Source organism: Mauremys mutica, chromosome 1 (genome assembly GCF_020497125.1).
Source record: "Mauremys mutica isolate MM-2020 ecotype Southern chromosome 1, ASM2049712v1, whole genome shotgun sequence".
NCBI lineage: Eukaryota > Metazoa > Chordata > Testudines > Geoemydidae > Mauremys > Mauremys mutica.
The window spans coordinates 15,341,403-15,358,726 of NC_059072.1; the positions used below are offsets into that span (position 1 = coordinate 15,341,403).

The following is a 17,324-nucleotide window of genomic DNA, read 5'->3' on the forward strand; positions in this document are numbered from 1 at the left end:
TAATTATCAACTGATCCATTCCCTGGCAAACAGAGGGTAGGGACACCATCCCTGTGCATCCTGGCTATAGCCATTAATGGACCTATCTTCCATGAACTTTGGGGGAGGGATAGCTCAGTGGTTTGAGCATTGGCCTGCTAAACCCAGGGTTGTGAGTTCAATCCTTGAGGAGGCCACTTAGGGATCTGGGGCAAAAATTGGTCCTGCTAGTGAAGGCAGGGGGCTGGACTCAATGACCTTTCGAGGTCCCTTCCAGTTCTAGGAGATTGGTATATCTCCAATTATTACCTTATTTTTTTTTTATTAGTTCTTTTTTGAACCCTGTTATAACCTTGGCCTTCACAACATCCTTTGTGAGTTGTGTGAAAACACTTTTTGTTTTAAACCTGCTGCCTATTAATTTCATTTCATGACCCCTAGTTCTTGTGTTATGAGTAAATAACTGTTCCTTATTTACTTTTGCCACACCAATCATGATTTTATAGACCTCTGTCCTAGCCCTCCCTTAGTTGTCTCTTTTGCAAGCTGAAGAGTCCCAGTCTTATTAATCTCTCCTCATATGGAAGCTGTTCTATAACCATTAACATTTTTGTTGCCCTTTTCTGTATCTTTTCCAATTCCAATACATCTTTTTTTGAGATGAGGCAATCAGATCTGCACACAATATTCATGGATTTATATAAAAGCAATATGATATCTTCTGTCTTATCTATCCCTTTCCTAATGATTTCCAACATTGTTAGCTTTTCTGACTGACTCTTTACATTGAGTGGATGTTTTCAGAGAACTATCCGTGACTCCCAGATCTCTTTCTTGAGTGGTAATCGCTAATTGAGACCCCATCATTTTATATGTATAGTTTTCCGATGTGCATTACTTTGCATTTATCAACACCGAATTTCATCTGCCATTTTGTTGCCCCGTCACCCAGTTTTGTGAGATCCCTTTGTAACTCTTCGCAGTTAGCTTTGGACTTAACTATCGTGAGTAGTTTTGTATCATCTGCAAATTTTGCCACCTCACTGTTTACCCCTTTTTCTAGCTCATTTGTGAATAGAGCCCTAGCAAATTCACAGCCATGAAAAACACAGGGTGGACTGTGAAATCTGGCCTTTTGTGTACCTTTACCCTATCCTATATGGATTTCACAGGGGAGACCAGCATTTCTCAAACTGGGGGTTCCAAATCAAAATGGGGTCCAGGGGTTGGTGGTGGGGAAATCACAGTATTGCCATCCTTACTTCTGTGCTGCCTTCAGAACTGGGTGACCAGAGAGCAGTGGCTGCTGGCCAGGCACTCAGCTCTGAAGGCAGCGCCCCACCAGCGCAGAAGTAAGGGTGGCAATACCACGACCCCCTTATAACCACCTTGCGATCCCCACAACTCCTTTTTGAGTCAGGACCCCTACAGTTACACTGCCTTGAAATTGCAGATTTAAATACCTGAAATGACATTTATGATTTTAAAAATCCTGTGACTGTGAAATTGACCAAAATGGCCCATGAATTTGGCAGAGCCCTATTTATGACTCTGTTGAACAATATTGGTCTCAGTATAGACCCCTGGAGAACACCAATATTTATCTCTCTCCATTTTGAAAACTGACCATTTACTCCTATCCTTTGTTTCCTATCTTTTAAGCAGTTACTGATCCATAAGAGGCCCTTCCCTCTTATCCCATGACAGTTTACCCGGAGCAGAGCGTCTGTGTTGCCAGACACTGGGGAGTTTCCTCTGGTAAGACACAGACAGGGCTCCCTCCCGCTGTAAGCAGGCGATAGTAATTTACCCTAGACACCTCGGGTAACCTCAAAAAGTGTCTCATTTCCTTACAGAACCTGGGATTACTCTAGTGATTACAGACCCTTCTGCCCGTTCCCCAAGGCCTGTCCCTATCTCCTGCTCTTACCCTCTCTCCCCAGCTCTTACCTATATTCATCCCCACCTGGCCCACTAGCCTTCATGACTTCTGCCCATCCTGCCAGCTTTTACCCATTCTCAGTTCCTGGTTCTGCTTCCACCCCTCCTTTGCCTTTAACACCCCCTCAGCTCCTCCCCATTTAATTCCTCCCCCTGCCCATCCTTGGCGTCTATCCATATTTCCTCCACTCTGCTTCTGTCTGTCCCTCCCCACAACACTTGCCTCTCTTCCCTTCTTCTCATGCTATCTTCTGCCCCTGCCCTCTCCCCGCTCCTTATCCAAACCCTTTCCCTCAAGTCCTTTCTCTCCCTCCACATTCATTGCTGCTCTGCATTTGAATCAGGCTGCCTTATTGTTGCCTGTGCACCAGTATGGGGAGCACTGAGAGAAAAGAAGAGACAGTACAGCACCTGTAATGTCTTCATTTTAGCCTTTCTTCATATCTTAACACTACCCAAGTCTAACATGTGTCTGACGAAGTGGGTATTCACCCACGAAAGCTCATGCTACAATCATCAGTTAGTCTTTAAGGTGCCACCGGACTCTCTGTTGCTTTTTTGAAGTCTAACTTTGTTGCTCTTCTCCTGACTCTAATTTTTCAGTATCTTTTGGAAAGTAAGATGTTAATATTTTACCAACTTGAAATATAATTGTAATCAGTACTCTGGGGACAGCATTCAGTCAATAGAAGAATCTGAAAAATGATTAATCTGTCCACATAAAGAAATTGTGAAAAATGTAAAATATATCTACCTCTCTAATACAAATAGATTAGGAGTGAGGAGAGAACCTAGACAGCAGCCAGAGGGAATTCAGGCTCTCTCGAAGACTGTTCAGTACTATCTGTGTCTGATCTAGTTTGTCAGCTTGTTGGGGCAGGGACCATCTCATGTTTGTACAATGCCATATACTCCTTATGACACTCAAATAAGTGAAATACTGGCCAAAAATATCCTTAAGGGCATATAGTACATAATGTATTAATATAATTTCAGACAATCATTTACTTCAAAATGAACTTAAAGAGAGAGAGAGACACTAATTCTAAATTACAACACTTTATTGCAGCATCGGCAAAGGTCAGATTTCTGAAGCTGGTGAAGATCGGGCGGCATTTCTGTATGAAATGTTACAATTTTACAAGTCTTTTTATTCTACATGCAAAAACCAAACCAGTGGTAGAAAGAATTTTAAAAGAGCTAGAAAAAAAGATTTAATCAAGTAGTAGCATACAGATGTGCTCTTTAACTGAATGTACTACACCTACCTGAAAGCGAACAAAAAAACACAACTATACTAATAAATAACAGATTGTCAGAAACGGACCAAGAAACCTCTTTTCTACCTAGAAAAAAAATAAAATAAAAATTCTATTTATTTCCAGACTTTTTTTCCCCTCTCTTTTTTAGACACAAAGGCTTGTCAACCCGTGAAGGTCGACGAAACATTTGGATCCGCTCTTTGATGTCCTTCTGTCATGCTGACTGGCACATTTTGGTTTTCAATGATACTTACAATGGGCTCAACTATATCCCTGTTCTTAGGCTGGTGTCAGGCTGTTCTATGCAATTTGGGTAAACACTGTGTCAATAAACTTCACATTTTGTCTTTAACCTCAGACAATTTTATCTCCTTGCCTCTGTTTGATTTTCCCCCTCCCGCCTATTCCTTTTAGAAAAAGGTTATTGTTAAAACAAAAGACTGCCCTCTGTGGAGTATCTGATGTTTGGTAATTGATCATAATTTTGTCATCCTACATGTCAGGGTTTGCGATAAGATTTTACTGCTTGCTCTACACTTTTCTACTGTAGACTTGAAGCCCCCAAAAGAATATTCTTCTGCCACAGAATGCTCGATTCAGAGATAATATAACTCCCACTGGGTTTAGAACTTCCTTTGTTTTTCCTCACATCGAGCCATCAAAACCCTTTCCGTTCCAGTGTAATCCATCTTATTTTTAATTGCTCTTTGTTGTAACTGAACTGCTCACTGGTCAAGTTAACCATCTCATTTATTTACTTCCATTCTCATGAGAAGATTAACCCTCACACGGTTCCTGTAACAAAATGCTTTTTTTGTAGGCCATGACTTGGAAGCTTCCACTTGTTCTGTTTTTAGTGGAGGCTGGTGTTTCTTCCCCACGGCTCCAGCCTGTCCCAGGTTTCGATTCTGAACTCTCTAGACTGACATGCTGAGATGTGTCCACGGCTCTCATTTAATTGCTGGAGAACTCCACTATCCACAACATCAGAGATACAGGACCTAATGAAATGACACTTGCTGCTGGATCAACGTCTCCTAAAAGGGGGAGAAAGAAAGGAAATATATTAACCTTGAAGGACCAAAAACCATGCAGTTGTACAGAACTTAAAGTTGGCCACTGAGTCCTTCATATCTGGATCTGCTTTATGGCCATTCCTACCCCTTGTAGTTTATATACTTTAAATTCCATCTTTTCACTTTATAAATACTTTTACAAAAATTGTGTGTGTCAAAGGAGGGCAAATATACCACCATGCAAACAAATCCCAGGAGACTGATCAGAGAAATTCTCCTTCCTGACCCATCTCCTCCAAAAATGGGGAAGCTAAGCTTCACTTCAAGCACAAAAACTGACTACTGTGAGACAAGGCTACTGAGTAAGCATGCACCATTGTCGAAATGTAAGTTGATTTTTACTTCACTTAAAATAGACTTTGCTTTCTTGCTGTACAAGATGTAACAGATGTGGGTAAAATTTAAAGAAAAACTAGAGCTGGGCTTTCTAGAGTCAAATACTGAAATGTTCTGAAAAAACTTGTAGTGACATTAAAATCTTAGGTTATACCTAATATGTGAAGCAATTCTATCAGGGTAAAATAGTTCTATCTGGGTAAAAGAATGTAAATGTAAATGAAAGATTATACCAGTATGGTGAGATGTGATATAAAGGGACCAAGGTTACACATAGTATGTTTGCATATTTCTGTTTATGCTGTTAAATGTATGCAATAAAATATACAGGATATGCAATAGGGCTAAGTTAACATTACCATTGGAATCTTTATGTATTTTTTTTACTGTTATTTCAACTGTGTGACTTTAGTGTTACATTAATATAGATTTCTGTAGTGCTTTTTGCAAAATAAGTGGCACAGGCTATATCTTTGCAAAGGAAGAAGCTTGAATGTTCATATCTTTAATTAAATGAAACAATTATAGAATGCCACAGAATTTTGCAAAAACAGTTCGATCTGCATTTTTTTTTTAAACACAATTTCTTCCTGTCTACTATTGATGCAATTTTTGGGTTTGGATGCATGTGTTCCGATGCAGTAACAATCTCCCTCATGCAAATTATCCCACTAACAGCTGCCCCTATATTTGTGATAGAAAAAGTAGAGAATACACAGTTCTCCCTATCTTTTGTATCTGTCATGTCACAAAGCAGACGGGCAAGAGTAGACTGCTAAAAATCTTAGAAGAAGCCCACTGAGCATGTTCAAAAATAATATTTCAGTTACTTATAAAACTTTTCTATTACTAAATGTGTTCCTCCCAAACCTTGTCAAGCTGCTAAACTCCCTTTATTAAGAAATATTTTCATGAACAGTTTCCAGTTAGAGCCTTTTGTGTTATAGGCACGACTAAAAAAAATTATAATTTCTTAAAATGGGGAAAGACTATCCATCTACGTTAGCCCTTGACCAAAACACAAACATCTGACCAACATTACCTTTAGACTAGATAAAATATGGAAATGTTTTTAGACAAATGAGCATCTGAAAATAGGATACTAAAATTGAATCTTTTCTGCATTTTTTTGTTATCTGCAAAATTTACTTTGCATTTCTAATATTTGTAACGTGCTTTAATGTTGACTGCATCCCACAAAATAGATAAGGAATATACAGGGCTCACTTCATCCACCGCTGTAACGCAGCCATGTCTGAAGTAGAACATTGCAACTATTTAAAAGTGCAAAGTACACTACAGTTTAGGTCAGGAAGTGAAGAACCCCATACACCAGGGGTGCCCAACGTGGTGCCCATGGGCGCCATGGCGCCCGCCGGGGCATTTAAGTGTGCCTTCGTACTGGCCAGTGGACGGGTATACGCTGAAATGCCGCCAACAAGCTCCATCATCCAGAGGCATTGCCGCCAAAATGCCACGATTTTTGGCGGTATTTTGGTGGCGACGCCTCTGGATGACATTGTTGGCAGCATTTCGGTGGCGATGCCTATTGATGTTGCCGCTTGTTGGCGGAATTTCAGCAGATGCTCGTCCGCCGCCACGGTCCTCCGTGGCTTGTTGTCTGGCGCCTGCCAGACGAAAAAGGTTGGGGGGAACACTGCCATACACATTTGAAACAGGGTGATTTAGATAGGTAACACAGAATGTAATGACCCAAATTGGAACGTGGGCAGGATTCCCAGGATAATATACCTACTCTCATGAAAAACAGTGTCTTGTTGCATAAGTAGTAATCCTTGAGAGTAAGTCCACCAAGGGGATCTGCTGACTGCAAATCATAAGAGCAAAACTCTTATGGTTGGTTAATGCACCAGATACTCAAGTTACAGATTTCCACTCAACCCTTTTGTCTCCACCACCAACCCAAAACTCCATGCCCTTTTCATTCCTGAAGTAACCTCTTTCTTCTTGCGTGCCAAGTGCCCTCTTTCGGCCTCCTCCAAATACCTCCTCTCAAAACTCACTTTTCGGTGTGCTTTCCATGACTAATCTCAGCTTCGGCGCTGTCTGTTCCCTCTCTCGCGCCTGACCGTGTTAAACAAAGAAACAGGAATAACACGAAATAGACACGCAATGAGCATCTGATTTCTTTTTAAACATTACTGTTTCATTAGCAGTTTTCCTTCTTACATCTTATGTTGCTCATAGTGGTGTTTTCTTGCTTTACTACCACCTCAGTTTGGATTGTATGATCTTCAGGGCAGGGACCCAGTCCTTAAAGAACCATGCACACCAATAACAAGTAATATGGATATGCACGTGAACACAAACAGAGGTTGGAGTACTAGCTTAGGAATTTCAAGGCCTGGATTCAAGTCCCTGCTTTGCCACAGACTTCCTGTGTGACCTTGGACAAGTCACTTAATGTCTCTGTGCCTTAGTTCACCATCTGTAAAACGGAAATAACAGCACTTCCTTACCTCACAGCGGTGCTGAGGATAAAGCTTGTGAGGCTTTTGGATATTACAGTAGTGTGTGGCCATGTAAGTACCTCAGATAGATTTTTATACACAGGAATAATAGTTGACTATACATGGGACGGAGGAAATCTCAATGACTGACTCCAAGCATTAATCTAAACATGTTAACAGGTATGAAGTTGGCTGAAAGGCAATATTTCTCAAACACACCTTTTCTTCAGATTACACACTTTGTTTTAGTCTATCCCTTTGGATGCCAGAAGAAAAGGGAAACACTAGACAAGAAACAAGAGCTATCAATCTCCATGTACAGTAAGGCTGTTCCTTTGACACGTCAGTTAAGTTTCAGAGTGCACATTATGGGTCTAGTATAGGGTGGAGACTGCTCAGATCAGTTTTTGTAGGCTGAATAGACTTAGATGAATACATCACGCAAGCTTTATTCATTAAAAGTATTGTTTTCACATTCACACAGCCCTAGACCCGCCTGACTTACAGTATCCTAATATAAATAGCTAAGAGCAAGAGTTGAAGTTACTTTAATAAACTATTTTACATGCTCATGCTTGCAAACAATAAGATACCTTGAAGCAAAACCAAACCACAAAGCTGGCTATTAACCACTGTATTTGAACTGGTAATATAAGGAAAGTATCCTAAAGTGTAGTACTTTCCAGACTGCCATGAAACTGCAATGCTCTGAGCAGGTTGTTGCAGATCAAAATTTAACATCCTTTATTTAAAAAAACTTCAAAAGACAAAGAGGTAAAGCAGATCAATACAAATTTGCTTTTCATTCCCCTTAACACTAACTGTAGCACTGCCTACCCACCTGATTTACGTGAATGAGAACCACACATCTCCCCCACCTCTGGGAACCCAGTGAGCGCTCACATGCTGGTATGAACAGGTAGGAGACACATAGGAATGGGCCCTAGAGCTCTACACCCGCTTCTAACCACCCTGGTCTTGCTCAATTCCTGTGCAGCCTCCTGAACACAAAGTCCTGCAGTATCCCAGAGACTGGGGTTTCTCATCCCTTGCAGGTGGCACTTACAGTATGTTTACACAGCAAAGAAAAACCCATGGCTGGCCCATGCCAGCCAACTTGGGCTTGCCGGACTTGGGCTGTGGGGCTGTTTCATTACCGTGTAGACTTCTGGGCTCAGGCTGGAGCCCAAGCTCTAGGACACGTACGCACCCACCCACCCACATTTCTCTGTGAGGCAGGAGGGTCCCAGAACCTGGAAGTCCACCCAGCAATCAAACAGCTGACAGCCTGGAGCCCTGCAAGCCTGAGTCGGCTGGCACGTGTCGGCCACGGGTGTCTAGTTGCTTTGTACACATACTCTTAGGAGCAGGGGGAACAATACACTGCTCTGCTGGGATTCACCAGTACTACAGAAATTTGAGAGAGGAAGGGAGAAACGTGTGTGGGTTTGCGTAAAGGCAGCTGCTTGTGGCACAGCAAGAGAAAAGAATTGAAGAGGGGACTGCGAAGAGGCCAAGATTGGAGGGAGTGGATGAAGATGGCTGCGGATTGTGGTGGAAAGCAGAACTATTTCAGAGTTTTGAAAACCAAGGCACCAGTGTTTGAATTTGAAGTGGTTAGGATGCCTAGGAAAAAACAGGATGAGAGCAATAGATCATATTCCTCGAGGCAAGAATGTAATGTTGCTACAGCCTTTCCACTCCCCCTTTTAAAAGGGTAGGGACTGAGAAAGCCAATAGGAGAAAGCGAATATGGGAGCCAGATAAGGATTTCAGAAGAGGCCGAATCAAAATAAGGATGAAGTCTGGCAAAAATCTGGGAATTGTGATATACCAACATATAGAGCTTGTCTAGTCTTGGAAAATTACTAGTCCTAGTACCTAGTGTAGACAAAGAAAGACATGTTAAGTCAAATGTAGTCAACTTTAAAGTGGAGTTGTGAGAAGAGAAGAGAAGTAAAGTTGAAAGAAGAGAGAAATGCAAGAAGATGGGTCACAAAAGGACAGCTGTATGGAGAGTTATACATGCAGTACCCTTGCTCAGTAGCAGAAACAGGAAACTATCATGTTAGCAGATCTAAATTTTCCTTTGTTAAGCTTGCCTTTATTTCTCAGCATTAATAAAACAGGCTTTATTATGGGATTTTAATGAATATTTGGGTAATAAAAGCCCAACATCCTGTTATTGTCTTTATGCTTCATTTCTCATTTAAATTGGTTATAGGAAAAAAAAATCAGACAGATGTAAAAAAAGTGATCCCAAAACTGTCATGACAAATTGTTTCATTGAAATCCAATCTGATTAGGTTTGTCAACCAGCAGACAATCATAAGAAGTGTCTTCTTACAGAGCATTAGGTATGCAATCCCATAAGTGAAGGAGTTTACACTACTGAGACTAATTGGTGAGGTTTACTCTTCTCGTAAACAAACCACCTCTTAGAAGCATGCTCTTTGATGTAGATCAGATAATTATTTTCTCTTTCCATGATAAACTTCTGAAAAAGCAATTAGTATTTAAGCGATCGCTATTAAAAGGAGATGTCTTTTAAAGCAAAATAGAGGTTAAAGATGGCATGAAAATCACTATTCCTGTGCTTAAATTTCTTCTTTGCATTTTCTGTTGCATTTATTAATAGATGATTTATATCTTTAAAACACAGGCCCAAACTTCATGTTGCTTGTGTATATTTCCCAGATCTGAAGAAGAGCTCTCTGTAAGTTCAAAAGCTTGTCTCTCTCACCAACAGAAGACAGTCCAACAAAAGATATTACCTCACCCACTGTGCTTCTAATATTCTGGGACCAAAACGGCTACAACAATGTTGAATAATATAGAATCAAATCAGTTAAGCAATCTGAATATAGTTTAAACCATTCTGGCCTTCTTAGATATATTTCCCAAAAGTATTAAATATATTTTTAAAAGGTATTTACTTTATTTGAAACAAGAATCTACACCTGAGATTTATACTAGAATAGCTTAGTAGTGGGGCTATCCTTCCTGAACAAAGACTAAAAAATTATGACGACTCCTGTGAAAGTATCAGATTGACAGTTTTAAGGACTGAAGTCCTAGCATTATGCACAGAACCAGTGCAGAACAGGAAGTGGTAGTGCAAACTTTCCCCACTCTAGTCCACCAGTGTACCTCAACCTTGATCTGGAAGGACAATGTCGTTAGGGAGCTGATGGTAGATTGCCTTTATGCCCAGTAAGTCTTGGGTTTCTACTGAGACCCAACAAGAATTCCAAGATTGAGTAAGACCAGCAGGTCCTTAGACCTTACACTAAGCAAGCAGAAAATCTAACAACAACAACAATAAAATTCCTTTGGTTTATGGTCCAAGATCTTGCAAGAATCTAATGACTAGAACTGGGGGTCAGGACCCCTCAGGGGGTCATGAGGTTATTACACGGGGGGGTCGTGTGCTGTCAGCCTCCACCCCAAACCCTGCTTTGCCTCCAGCATTTATAATGGTGTTAAATATATAAAAACTGTTTTAATTTTAAGGGGGGTCACAGTCAGAGGCTTGCTGTGTGAAAGGGGTCACCAGTGCAAAAGTTTGAGTCACTGGACTAGAAGTATGAGGTCAGCAAACTTATTTGTACTCCTAGTTCATCACACAAACGGGAGACTCCAGGGAGTGGCAAGGAACAGAGATCTTTTATAATATTTAATTCTACTGTTTACAGTGCCCAGACATCACAGCAATAAGTATAGCATGTGTATCTAGACAAAAATACAGCATGCACATTAACTAGACACAAGGTAACGATTGCTTGAGATCTCAGACATCGTAGTAATATTGCTTAAGAATGACTGAACTACTGACATGATTGACTAGATCCATAAAAACTAGATGCTATTGTTAACATTAATTGCAATGGAATTTCTTAAAATATAGTCAATGAGGTGTAGTAGTATGGAAAGTTTGAGAATCTGTTATCACATTACTAAGACTGCTCCGGTAAAAAAATAGAAGACCAAATGCTCAATGTTTTTAAAAATTAAAAAAAATATGTATTATGGAAAGTGAAGTATTTCACCCAGAAAATTCAATTTTCCTCTGAAAAGGAATCATGTCAAATTTAGAAACTAAAATCTTTAAACAAACTGGTTAAACAAAGGGATTAAATCCTGTTTTTAAGGGTAAGTCTCAACACAAACAGGCCTTGAACAGGAACAGTAGGTACCTAAGCACCAGCTTTTCCCACATCTCTCCTGACATGAATGCCATGATCAAACACAGCAAGAAGTGCTAAAATTGAAAACTTCAGCTTTTGAATTAGGGCTGTGTCAGGTAGCTGAAGCATTTGGCTTGCTAGGGAATTCAGAACTGTGGGAGAGTAAAGCCAGCCAGCTGTTGTAGATGCTGCTTCTGCCACAAAGATCCTTGCTGCTCCTCTTGGTCAAGGAGGGGTTCCCCATTCTACTAGCTCCTGCTCCCTCTTGGCCAGTGGAAGTTATGGGGCTTCTTTCCCCTCCTTTTCCACTTTCATCAAGAATTGGTAGAGTGGGCAACAGGATGATGGGATGAATGGCCAGGAAGGAAGACATGCAAATATGACCAGAAGGGGTCACAAGCAGGAGCTGTGGGCAGAGCCTGGGTTAGTACCATGTAGGGTTGGCGTTAGCAGGGGTTCATGAGTTCAAGTACACCCACAGAAATCATGAAACCAAGGAGGCAAAAACACAGTGTGTGTGTGTGTGTGCGCGCATTCACTCCTTCGCACAAAAAACTGTGCGCAGCTCCATAGCCTGTGCCTGCATCATGGTGGCGCTGCTCCTGGGCATGTCACTTTGTGATACTAGAATCTACCAGAGGGAGCCCCACCATGAGGCCAGGAGATCGGGACACAGGGGATCATTGTAAAACAACCCTGCCCCCAATACACACCCCTCCAAGTTACAGATGCTACAGTTAACATTTTTTAAACGTTTCAGCAGGATGGCTCCATCTGTCAGTAGCTTTCCGGCACATTACAAATGTTGAGGTTTATGTCATCACTAATAATACAAAAGTATGGGTGAAACACCATGCCAATTTCTCCACCACTTGCAGATTGTTTAAAATCCTTGTACAAATATTTAATTAAAAGCAATCTCAGACTGTGATTCCAATATAACACACCCAGAACTTTTACTGGCATGAATCCAACCAGGAAGTTTTAGAACAACAACAACAACCACCTGCCTTCCTTAAAGCAAACATGCCACTATTTTTAGTAAATATTACGGTCACTGAGCCCTGACTCATTACTGTGTGAAATGAACCCCACAGTGTATCAGTCCTATCAGTAATAGGCACACACGGAAAAAGAAGAAGAAAGGAGAGAGCACCCATCCCGTAAATGGAAAAACAAATATGCTGCTTTGCTAACTCACTCTCACATTAGAAAAGCAGTGCTTATTGAAACAGGAAATTCCTAACCTAGAGGCCAGATTGCAATACCCTTGCTCACAACCAACAGCACTTTACACCACAAGTCTCTCTGAAGTCAATGGGAGTAAGGTGCGAGTAAAGGGTATCTCAAAGGAGCCCTAAGCGTTAAGGCATTCTTCAAGCTTGTGTTCACTATTCTGTGACCCCTTATTTACTGTGCTTTAAGCGTGAGTATGAGAGAGACAAACAGACACACAAAACCAGGAATTTTTTTTTTAAAAGCTTGAGTGGGGAGTTGCATAGGGGTGCAGAACTTCTACCAGACCTGCTGCATCATACAGCACCTGGGAGTCCACTCACTCCACTTTCCCCATGGCAAGCACTACCCACTTCTCAGTCACACACAAGGGCCTGTGTCCCTTGTGGAGCACAGTGGAGCCAGGGGCTGCGAGCTGCAGGAGCCTGCAGAAGCAACAGCCCCAGAATAGGTTCCCAGGACTCACTCCCATCTGCAGTGACTGTCAGAGCACTTTCACCACTGAGATCCTCCAACTTCACTGAATGTCACTGCATTCCCAGCCCTGTATCCCCAGAGACACCCCAACCCAATGAATGTCACTGCACCCTGCAGCCCGCTATTAGCAGAGATCCCCCAACCTGAATCTCAGTTAAACCTCCAATCCATTCTGCCAAACTCCAGTACGTGCTTGTTCTAATAATTTGTATGAGACTTGTTGCTTCATTAAAAAAAAACAAAAAACTAGTAAGTATAAATAGCATAATAAGTTAAAAATGGCATTCAACTATGGAAATACACACACACACTAGAAATTGTGAATTGTCTGAATCAAGTGTATGAAAATTTACTTTGGCTGGGGTTCTGATAGGCCCCCTCACTTTTTTCAGACTGCATTAAATATTGCTTATTTATACAGTGTAATCAACATGTAGATAAACATGCAATCAACATGTACAACACATAAATTTGCTGAACACAGAAGAGGTCTCTGGCTCTTGCCCTACAGAGGTTATTGACTAAAAGGCACATTAGATAAATTACAGCATAACATACAATACAGGCAGAGTGGTAAGCACCGATTCTACAGCTTGCAAAAGAGGAACCATTTAAAGCTCTTTACTACAAAAATCTGGCTTAGCTCACTCTGAAGATACCTACCTCATTGTGAAAGCCTAAAATGCTGTCTTTTTAGATGATTTTAAAATAGAAGTATTTCAGAATGGTATTTAGAAGTAGCTATTAATCTGCAAAAAACTCAGACTTTATAAAAAGGCTTAAATTGTCTCTCTGCTGGTCTGGCAGCTGCATTTAAAGGAACACTCTACTGCTTTTCTAATACATATTGTTGAGATAGATATTTGTAAGAGATTAATATATAAATACTTATTAAACAAAGGCCTGCAGAGGTTATAATAATTCAGTGGTTCAGAAGAGTGGTTCAGAAGCCTTGTCTACACTCCATAGCCAGTATAACTTTGTCGGAAGAACCCTCTAGTAGAGACTCAATATAAACCAGCAGATGTACCGTAGTTACACCACCTCCCCAAATGACATTACCTATGCCAACAGAAACACTCTATGCGGTTGCATCTACACTAGGTGTTCTGCTAGCATAGCTATGTTGGTTAGGGGATGCGATTTTTTTTCTTCACACTCTCAGCTGACACAGCTATGCCAGCAAAAATCTGTAATGTGGTCCAGGCCTGAGCTTGCACACACCACAGGCTCAGCTGTTCCTGTAGGAAGGCTGAACTGAGATGCGAAGTTTTTCCCATCGATCTCAGGCCTGGTCTACAACTTAGGTTGATAGAAGCAGCCTTATGTCGACATAACGTATGCAACTACATTACAAAGTCCCTTCTGCCGACCTAACTCGCCTGTTATGTTGACTCAATTACTCCACTTCCGCAAGAGGTGTAGCGCTTAATTTGATGTTGATGGGTTGATAAGAGAGGCAGTGTAGATGCAGCATTGTGTAAGTCAACTGAATTGACCTCCGGGAGATGCCCCACAATGCTCCACTGTCAGGGCTGGATGTAGGGGCAGGCAACTTAGGTAACCGTCTGGGGTTGGTGTGCTGTTTTTGTTGTTAGCAACAAAAGGGAAAATAGAATAGAAAAACAAATTGATTGACCTTATGGCAAGGAAGGTGCTTGATAACACTGATGCGGTTCGATAAAGTGAAGTACTACACCTTAACAGTGGACTGCACTGCTGACATTAATCAGTGAAAAAATGTCATTTACAGTAAGATTTGTTGATGACGAGGATGGGTGTATCCAAGTAAAGGAATGCTTTATCTGTTTCCGGTCTGTGGACGACTCTACTGGAAAAGGCCTAGCAGACTGTTTATGAACGTTTTGAATGAGAATAAAATAAAGCTTCAGGACTGCAGCAGCCAAGACTATGACAAGAGCATGAACATAAAGGGAAGAAACAGTGGTGTCCAGGCAAGGATCCTTGCACTGAATCCAAGAGCTTTCTTCATGCTTTGGGGCAGCCATTCTCAACTGGGTTATGGCAGATGCAGCATCATCTTCTTTAGATTCAGTCTCTCTCTTCGGAGTACTGCAAAGGATATACGCCCTGTTTTCAGCATCAGCTATCAGGTGGAAGATCCTTATGGACAATGACACAAATCTGACTGTGAAGCCATTAAATGACACTCGCTGGGAGAGCCTCATTGACAACATAAGGCCAGTGAGGTACCAAGTGATTGACCTTTATGATGCCCTGATGGAACTGGCACAGTTGAGTAAAGCCAAAGCCAGAATCCAACACAAGGCGCAAAGCCTGGCAAACTAGATCACTGACTTCAAATTTCTGCTCTCAGTTGTGGTTTGGCATAAATATCCTGTTCCAAGTAAATGTCGTAAGCAAGGCATTGCAAACTCAGTCAATGGACATCGCAACTGCTACTACTTTGATGAGAAACTGCCTTGATTTCATTGTGGCCTACAAAGACAATGGATTTGAAGATGCCATCACTGCTACCAAAGAAATGGCGGAAAACTTAGGAGTGGAGCCTGTCTTCACAGAAACTTGTATTTACTGGAAGAAGAGAGAGTTTGGTTATGAGAGCACAGATGAGGTGATGGCAAGCTCAGAAGAAAAATTCGAGATGAAGTTTTTTTGCTTGCTCATTGACACTGTTTGAGTGTCCACTGAAGAAAGGTTTGGACAAATGAAGCATCACGAAAAGACCTGGGTTTTTTTGAATGACCTTAGTAAGCTGCTGGTGCACAGAAAAATGCTTGAACAATTCTATGGACCTTCACCAGATGCTGATACATGGGGAATGTTCTGACATCAATGATAAAGACCTCTATGTCGAATAGGACAACATCTGTGACAGTTTGCAACACGGGAAGCACTCTCCACTCCAAGTTCTCCAATTCATTCATGAAGCAGAACTGAAAGATACTTTTCCTAATGTGTGGATAACTAAGAATTCTGTTCACACTGCTGGTCACAGCTGAGAATGCTGAGCACAGCTTTTCGAATCTCAGCCTCATTAAAACACATCTTTGATCAACCATGGCTGATGAGACTGACATTGCTTGCTACTTTATTGCTTGAAAATGCCGTTGGCCAGTCTTTGGATCTCTCTGACACTGCTTCAGTTCACGAAGGCAAAGGTGAGAAAAGTGAACTTTTGAATAAAAGGACTAAGGTTAACTTTCTAAGGTTGTCACCTATGGTAACACTATTTAATACTGGTCCATCCAATGTTGGTGCACAGTTCAATTTCTTGATGTTAGTATATTTCAGTTATTCTTAAAATTAAAAAGTTTCTATAAGCTTCGAGGAAATAAACGTCTTTTAGTTTGCTTATATATGGCATGAATAAAAACAGATTTACAGATTCTAGCATGCAAATTTATCATCTTATATGACAGGGATAAATAATATATGCAAATTGTGCATCAAAGTTGTGAAATGGGCTACAAATGCAATAAAAAAATAAGGTATTCAAAAGTTTAACAAATGAAGGGGGGCTGCCAAAGATGCTCCTTGCCTAGTGTGCCATTTGGCCTAGGGCCAGCCATGTCTGCTGTGACTGCTCTGGAGATCCTTTTCAACTCTGCTGCACAGCAACCAGGTACACAGGAAGCAGCCCCCCCTCAGGAACTTTTAGAGTCATAGAATATCAGGGTTGGAAGCAGGGCCGCCCAGAGGATTCCGGGGGCCCGGGGTCTTTGGCGGCGGGGGGCCCTTCCGTTCCGGGACCCGCCGCCAAAGTGCCCCGAAGACCCGCGGCGGGAGCCGCCCGCCGCCGAATTACTGCCGAAGCGGGACCCGCCGCCGAAGCGCAGCCCGGTCTTCGGCGGTAATTCGGTGGCGGGGGGGGGGGTGCCCCCCGCGGGCCTTCCGGGCACTTCGGCAGCGGGTCCCGGAACAGAAGGGGCCCCCCGCCGCCGAAGACCGGGCTGCGCTTCGACGGTGGCGGGTCCCGCTTCCCCCCCCCGCGCCGCTTCTCTCCCCCCCCCGCCTGGCCCCGGCCGCCCCCCCGCCGCTTCGCCCCGGCCGCCGCTTCTCCCCCCCCCCCCCCGCCCGGCCCCCCGCCAGGCCCCCCGCCGCTTCTCTCCCCCCCCGCCCGGCCCCGGCCCCCGCTTCTCTCCCCCCCCGCCGCCTGGCCCCGGCCCCGGCCTCTTACCGAGCGCGTCCGCCGGCAGGGCCTGAGCTCCGTCCCGCTCAGAGCCGCGTGGTGGGGGGGCGGGGCTGGGAGCTCCACGCCGAGCGGAGGGAGCTGCCCGCCCCCTCCCCACGGCGCTCTGAGCGGGGCGGGGCTCAGGCCCCGTTGGAGCTCCCAGCCCCGCCCCCTCACGACGCGGCTCGGAGCTCAGGGGCTCG

General features: G+C 42.8%; 1 protein-coding gene across 1 annotated transcript in view; it reads right to left on the reverse strand.

Annotated features, from left to right (window-relative positions):
• Positions 1–2,963: 2,963 nt before the first annotated feature.
• UPF2 (UPF2 regulator of nonsense mediated mRNA decay) overlaps positions 2,964–17,324 on the reverse strand; it is a 140,508-nt gene continuing 126,147 nt past the window's right edge. The window contains 2 exon segments of the mRNA XM_044982034.1: positions 2,964–4,219; positions 6,619–6,679. Of these exon segments, the coding sequence (XP_044837969.1) occupies positions 6,646–6,679 (34 nt within the window). The 3' untranslated portion in view covers positions 2,964–4,219; positions 6,619–6,645.